The sequence below is a fragment of the Montipora foliosa genome, chromosome 9, assembly GCF_036669935.1.
Source record: "Montipora foliosa isolate CH-2021 chromosome 9, ASM3666993v2, whole genome shotgun sequence".
Classification (NCBI taxonomy): domain Eukaryota; kingdom Metazoa; phylum Cnidaria; class Anthozoa; order Scleractinia; family Acroporidae; genus Montipora; species Montipora foliosa.
This window is the reverse complement of record NC_090877.1, coordinates 12,692,378-12,699,877: the sequence shown is the minus strand read 5'-3', so window position 1 is coordinate 12,699,877 and position 7,500 is coordinate 12,692,378. Positions and strand designations below refer to the sequence as shown.

Sequence of the window (7,500 nt, the reverse complement as noted above, 5' to 3'; positions counted from 1 at the left end):
CCGCGCAAATTAGTCGTCATGTCCCCGAAAAAACATGGCAGAACCGCAGAAGCAGTCACACATGACATAGCTTCTCCTGATTGGTTAAGGTGGGCGCCCTTGATCTCTTTCCGCGTGCAAAGTGTATCTAAAAACAAATCTATGCTGGGCTGAGCTAAAACCGCAAATTGATAGAGAAACTCTTATTTAATTCGCTGTTGCAGCTATTGATATTCTTAGTTAAGCACGCAAATATTTTGAAAAGGGATCAACTATGCGTTGTGTCGATCCATTTTCTTTAAACACAAACTTGCACTTATGATTTTGTAAAAGTTAGGTGAAACCAATGCACACCTAAACAAGACTGTTAATTTCGGCCTTATGTTAAATTATGATATTTACAGCAATTATTTACTGGCTGCGTTTTAAACTGCACTGATGTAAGCCTCATCCCGCAAAGAATGTTTCGATAAACTTGCTAGCGGAATAGCAGCATTATCTGTGGATTATAATTCATGTTCTCAGACCAACCGATGAAATTAGTTCTAAAATGTAGTAGTTCTGGTGTCACCAGCTTTGTTTTTAAACTTAGTTACCCTATTTTAATTGGCTCATCAGAAAAATGTCGACCTTGTCCTAGTTCTTACGACATACGGGTCACGGCAAAGAGTGCTGAGTTTCTTCTTGGAAAAACTGTCGAATTCTCAGTGCTTTGCTAAAGATTCTGAGATCCTGGTACTCGACAAAGTCAGGCCCGAAGATCCTAATCTTATTCCAATAGCAGCTATCAGTACTACTCATCACTTCTGTCGTTCGTTTTCGATCTCGACTGCTACTGAAGTGCACCTGTAAGGCAGCCGTGATGTCATGAGAAAATGACCTTTAAAAAGTTAAAGAAGTAAAAATTGCTAATAAATAACGTTTGTGTTTGTCAAGTATTGCAATGTTTACTAGTGGACTTTTGTCGCGTACCCTGGTGCCAGAGGTTTTTCTCGAGCCGCGAGAGAGCCGCGAAGCGGCGAGAAGAGAAAAACCTCTGGTTACCTTGGACTTGAATCTCACTTTCATGCAGATGCCAAGGTTAGGATCTGACCCTCAGGGTCGGATTGGTTGATATTTTTACGAACACGCAAATCAATATGATTGGTTCGTTTGATTGGTAATACCGAGGGGACGCGTGATTGCTAAGTTGCCATTGGTAGCACGTACTAGAAACATAACTAACTTTTACAACGCGTTTCATTGCCAAGTTACAAAGGTGTTCCAATGTCTTTCAGGGAAACTTCCGTGCGTATACTGAACTGGCAGGCAGTCTAATTAACTTCTAGACAGACTGGTAAATATCTCCTATTTGGAATTAATATATCTGAGTTAATTTACTAAAGAAGCTAAAAGACTTTTATGGCGAGTTTTCTTTAGTACGTGATGTCGTGCAACTAGTATACTTTTAGAAGTATAACTTTAAAAGAATGTTTTTAAGGTTATAACTTTAAACTAACAACTGTGTTATATGGTTGGGAGAAGGGCCTTGTTTTATACCGTCACTGTTTTTGTAGAAACTCCGGTGCAACACTGACCCCTTAATCCTGTGCTGACGTTAATGGGTTTGGGTTCTTTTTAGCCAGTTACATTCATTAGTTTCGTTAATCCCTTGTTTACAAACGTTGACTTAATCTCTATTACTTTAATTTAAGTTTATTACTCGATAAGTCGATAAGAGGAGTTGTGTACGGCGATCCTGGTCTACCAACCACCGCGATTGGTCTAGAATAAGATGTTTGAAGCCCAAAGCACATTAGTTTGTGAGTTGTCGGCGTTAAACACGCGTTTCGTGCAGCCGTAGGTACACCTTCGTAGTTAGTGTTAAGCAATTCTTTTGTGGTTGGCGTTATTGCGTTCTAAGCCTCTAATCGTTTGGCCAATCGCGGTGAGTTACCTGGACCAGGAGCGCGAATAAGTAAGTCACTCTTTCGATCTCAAGGCGTAGTTTAACAAACCACTCGCTAGAGAACAGACACTCAACTGACGAACTGTGAAAATAGAAGACAAATTAAAAGCAAGTGAGAAGTCCACTGAGTTGTTGCTTCTGAGTTCCTGTGGACTGAGCAAGAGCTAATCCCTGCCCGTGGAAAGAAGTTCCCCCTACACAAGGAAGAGGTTACTCTACTATGATATCCATTAATTAAACTCATCTGTTCTCATCAAATAAATATCACTTTCTGCGGTCGCTAGTGAAGATTTATTTTCTTTCAGATTATTCCAGGGCTTCCCTACTCCAGTGACTTGCCTTTAATTCTGTTCACTTTGGATCGTAACAGGTTCCAAAGTAAGTCCACAAATTCAAAAAGTGTTAACATACTGCAGCCCAAGAACAGTCCCATATTTCCACCAATGTCACCTATAAAAAGTGAAAGAATGGAATTACAGCAGTTTTCAATCCAGTCAGTGTTGCAGTTCTACGCAAGGTGATTGGCCTTAAAATCAGTTTCACCACATTTGTTTTGGCCAATCAGAGGTAAGAGAGAAACCGGGCAACCTGTGATTTTCCTGCGCTGGCGCCGGTTGCAACATTAGCTAGCTTTGCATTATTGTTGTGTGTTGTAATTGGAAAAACCATGGCTCCTGGAGAAACTATTTCTTTGTTCTTTTTTAACAGAAATGGCGCTCTTTGAGGCAACAAAAGTGCATTGAGGCTTGGTTGTTATTAATTTATAATCCGACCAAGATTTACCTGATTTCACTGTTTCGCAGCGACGATGCCAGGAAAAACTCAGGTCTTTTAATTTACCCACCACTCACCCTCGACGGTGTTGTTAAACTATCACTTATATTACAGCTGTCTTCCCATTACCACAGCAGTTTTTTGGACCTTACCTATAACTCAGTTACTTGATGTGGTAGACAAGTGGTATACAGTGCGAGGCTACGAGTGGTGATATGACCATAAGCCACTGACAATTTCCAAACATCCCACGTGAATGATAAGGAAGAAAAGGAGAAAGTTCCAACCCCTTTTTAGGACCTTCCCGCGTTTATGTAATTAACAAAAGCAATATCTTAAAGTGCCTGTGTGATAAAAAAAAATCACTTCCATTTTTTCTTCAGATTTGATTTTGAACGTGTGTTTGCTTAACACTTGACTGGCAAAATTTTGAGCTTTGATTTTTATCCAGAGGCCGTTTACTTTGAATGTAAGTTTTGGATTTCTTGGTCCGCCATTATTCACGTTCAAAAATGACCGAATGGACCTCAGAGGGTTGGATCCAGGGAAAACTGACGTCAAAACTCACTAGCTTAAAATTTCAGCGTGTGAATGCAGCTTGTTATATATGCAAAACGCGAATTTAAAAGTCTGAAAGCCCAAAACTCCCGTGCTGCATATTAATTCTGTGGCAAACACACGCATCACATTCTTAAACTAGTGAGCCTTTAACGTCATTTTCTCCTCGAACCAGCTCTCTCAAGATCTTAAAGTTAGTAATAGCGGCCCCTTAAATAGGAAAACTCCAATTAAAATAAACAGGTATCTTTTTTAAATTAAGGCTTAAAGATCTGGTCTCTTGGTGTTTAGTTAACATAGTTTTGAAATCCAAAGAAAAATAAGAATTGATTTTTGGTAACAGGGGCACTAGAGCAATTTTTTCCGGTTGATCGGTGCTTTTTCAACCCTTACCATAATGCAGTTGTCACCACCCATAGGAAATCCCAACAAACGAATCCCTTCTATTCTCAAGGCAGTGTTAATGTCCAGGTTTCACCCTAATTACATGAACAAAGATTTCAATAAGCGTCACGAAGTGTCTCCTTGCTCTTCTCCCCAACTTCAACATGACTCTTCTCTTGGAATACAGAAAATGTACGTCACAAAGTGTCCCCTAAATGTTGCTCTTTAAGTAAAGATAAACTGCTGCATTTACCCAAAGCTAAAAATAACCCTAACCTTTACCCTTGCCTTATTGTTGAAAATAGCTAGCAAATAATTAGACTTAAAGATACATTTTGTGTTGGATATCAAAATTGGGCGTGCATCTAATTAGGGTCAAACCTGGACATAAGTGCATCCGGGTGCGAGCGGATACCCTCGATAACCTCCGGTATCCTTCTTCTCGTTCATTCAATAAAGGTGCTATCATCTCATCATCATCATCATCATTTCTGTGCCTCTGCTAGCGGTATTTGAATAGATTTACAGAAAAAGAAGACAACTGAATGTCACTTACCCATTAAACTACCCAATCTGTAACTGGGTATTTCTGTTTGAAGTAAGAATCCAAAGTGGTGAAAGCCAAGTTGAAGGAAAACTAAATTTCTCCTGAAACCAGATGCAACTCAGTTTGAAGAAACTCTTAGCAGGGTTGTTAATATATTGCATTGCTGATAATCGAATAAAGGAAAATTTATGTGTAGTTATTTTCAATGAGAATCTCTAGAATGCCATGTTCACTAGATTCAGGGGATTATCTATAAATAGATATACACCTGCATATTCGTTTCGTGCTATGGGTGCAGCGCTTATTATAGAACAAATCAACCAACCACTTCAAATTTAAAAATAATGTAATCCATAAGATCGAGGTGTTACCATGGGATACCAAGGGTAACACTAAACTGTGACGGCGTGATTACTTTGATTAAGCATCGAATTAATAGAGGATATTACATGGCCGCGCGGAGATACGAATTCTATCTTCTCGTGCCGAACGAGTGAGAATACTTTCAGCACGAGAAGATAAAATTCGTATCCCCAAGCGGCCATGTAATGTTCTGTTTATTATATAGATATTGATGAAATGTCCAGATTTAAATCAACTTGTTTTACTCATTTTCGAAATGATGAAAAAGTGGTCACCAACCGCTAAAACACGCATGTCGTGTAACATGAAGAAGCATAAGAAGGTTATGAAAAACAAATCATGACAATGTAAATTTGTGCAATAAAAATGTTAATGTAGTAGAGAAGAATTATATTAAAGCATAAAAGTATCTTACAATGAAGGGGAAGCTCGCGTTTTACTGGCTAATCGTGTTCGTTACCATGACGACACCTATATTCTCACATGTGAAAGATAAAAATGATATGTTCACTGAGCGCGGTGAAGATATGATTTTTTCGCAAGAAGGAAAATCCTAGTATTTCACCAGTGTCTATATAATAAGAGTGTATTAATGTTTAGATGGCGGCATTTAATCGAGCGAACACTTTAAGTTAACATCTTCTCCGTCTTCTGGTCAACGCGAGGGGAGGAGGGGTAGGGGCAACCAGATGTCTTCACGAGTTTATCCACTCCCTTAGTTCGCCAGAGTCCTTTATCATTACCCTAAAATGATAAGTTAGAAATTGTCATCACACTAAAACATTGTCCTTGTCAAAGGTTGGCACTTCATAGCCTAATTAGTTGGCCAGGTCCTTCTTGTAAGCAGCGGCAAAGTAAATAACTGAGGTGACGGAGCTGCTTTACTCAAACTTATAGACCAACGAGTTAGACAAAGGCAACAAAGAGAGTGGCCACACCCCTCCGCTGGAAGACGCACCCATCGCAGCGTTCTCCCAAGCAGTGTACCCCTTTACGGATTGAGAAACAGTGTGTAGTACGTTTCACGTCTAGTTAAACAACATGGTGGCTGAGACAGGCTACGAACTGCCCGGTGAGGGTGGCAATCAATTAGCCGTAACCAAGATTCTGAGGAAGAAAGGACAAAAGGTGATATGCAGGTATGACATGGCGTAATTCCAAAAAAAAACGCCTACCTCTGATATTCAATGCTTTTATTGTAACCAAACCGATATTTCAAGACCCTGCTAACTCCATCATCGGGGAATTCGGAATAAGACACTTGAGTGGCGTATTGTATCTTCTCACAAGGTACACCACAGTCACAAGAGAGTAGATTATGCGACGCTGCAGGGTTACATAGAAACAAAACAAGTAAGTCCTCGTTATCATTACTATCATTAATTCAGCCTATTCCACCCCATTCTCGTTACCAGAGGCCATCGTTTCTCTTAGCCGGCGGGGCCGTTTCTCTTAGCCGGCGGGTTCTCGCACGAGAAAACGAAGGATTTGCAGACCAACCTCGTTCCCAGGGTCTCTTTGTCGATGGAGACCCTGGGAACGAGGTTACTGAAGTCCCAGATTTTAGGAATTCCGAGATTCATATATGAGTCATCAATAGTACTAAACATGGCGACGATCAGAAGCATCACATTTGAATGGATTGTCACTTGTCCAAAGAGAAAAGAGAGAGAATTTTATTACGCCACAGGTCAGAAACACGACACAAGTTCTGCAATGTTAGCAAGAATAGTCGCGTCTCGAGAAAGGCAATTATTCCAGTCGTCTTCAAAATGTATAACTCGTTCATTATCGCTTTTACAATTATGTGCTCAGTTACCTGGCCTATGAATGAAAGTGAGGCTGGAACTGACCTTGGTTTGGTAGAAATCTCACTGCTTTTCTTACGTAAATTCCAATTAATTAGCGTCGTTAATATAAGATTTGTAAAGGTCGATTCCAGCCTCACTTTCATATTTAAAGGCCAGATAACTAAGCATGTAACTGTAAAAAGGTCTAGTCGCAACTGACCAGTTCCCAGATGTCTTAAGAGCCCTTTCAAGACTGTATGTTTTTGCCTTCGATCATTTTTGCTCAGAGTTTTGAAAATTTGCCGCTCAAAATATAAGACTTTCGTACGTTTCACAACAAGCAAATATTTTCCATACATACCTAAACTCTGTTCTATGCAGAACGCGTGTTGAAAACTGCATACAGGCAGGGTCAATGGCACTGGAAAACAAGACAAAACAGGAAACATTAAATTTATCAACTTTAGAGAATGTCTCTACTTTTATAGCTTAAATTATGTGTGAGCTCCATTTGTCTTAACACGGCGGTGAAAGGACGTAATGATACTCCTTCTCGGACAGGAAATCTCTGGGGATCTGACCATCAACCATTTCGCGCCACAGGCCTAGGGTAATCCCCTTATTGACTTACATCCTGCGGGAGCCAATGACTTGGAGTTCACAACTCTTATCTTTTTTCCTGAGTTACTTGATTATCATCTGTGTTAAGAACGGCATCTCTCTCCAAGTATTAGGGAGCTCAGTCAAGTTCGAGACGTCTTTGAGCCTATTTGGCTTATCTTGACAATACCGCATTTGATGATGACAGGAGTCCATCACCCAATAGCAAGAACCTGGTATCAGGTTTTTCCCCATCAGAGTCAGAAAAGAGCGTATTTTTAAACCAAGGTTTTGGGGAAAATAAACAATATACCAGATGTTGTACCCAAATCAAATCTCCCGGTCTTAAGATTCTTTATGTATTGTATTTGCATTATAATGTAGCATTAACATTTAAATGATAAGGAAACACCTGAAAAAAAAAACGTTTTATTCCCAAAGGGTTTGAAGTGGGTACAGCATTGAGTTAGCCTATTTGGTCTATTCCAAAGTGATGGAAGGATTTACATTGGACTTGTTAATTTCGCAGACTCTGGTGCAATTAGACATCAAACAAT

The 7,500-nt window shown here is 39.8% G+C and overlaps 1 protein-coding gene across 1 annotated transcript in view; it reads right to left on the bottom strand.

Moving 5' to 3' along the window:
- Positions 1-7,500, bottom strand: part of LOC137970261 (acid-sensing ion channel 2-like) — a 13,560-nt gene that overhangs the window by 514 nt on the left and 5,546 nt on the right. Inside the window, exons 3-6 of the mRNA XM_068816780.1 lie at positions 6,705-6,764; positions 5,729-5,879; positions 4,200-4,291; positions 1-2,377 (exon numbers count right to left, since the gene is read on the bottom strand). The exon at positions 1-2,377 is cut by the window's left edge and continues 514 nt beyond it. Of these exons, the coding sequence (XP_068672881.1) occupies positions 2,250-2,377; positions 4,200-4,291; positions 5,729-5,879; positions 6,705-6,764 (431 nt within the window). The 3' untranslated portion in view covers positions 1-2,249. The remainder of the gene's footprint in view (positions 2,378-4,199; positions 4,292-5,728; positions 5,880-6,704; positions 6,765-7,500) is intronic.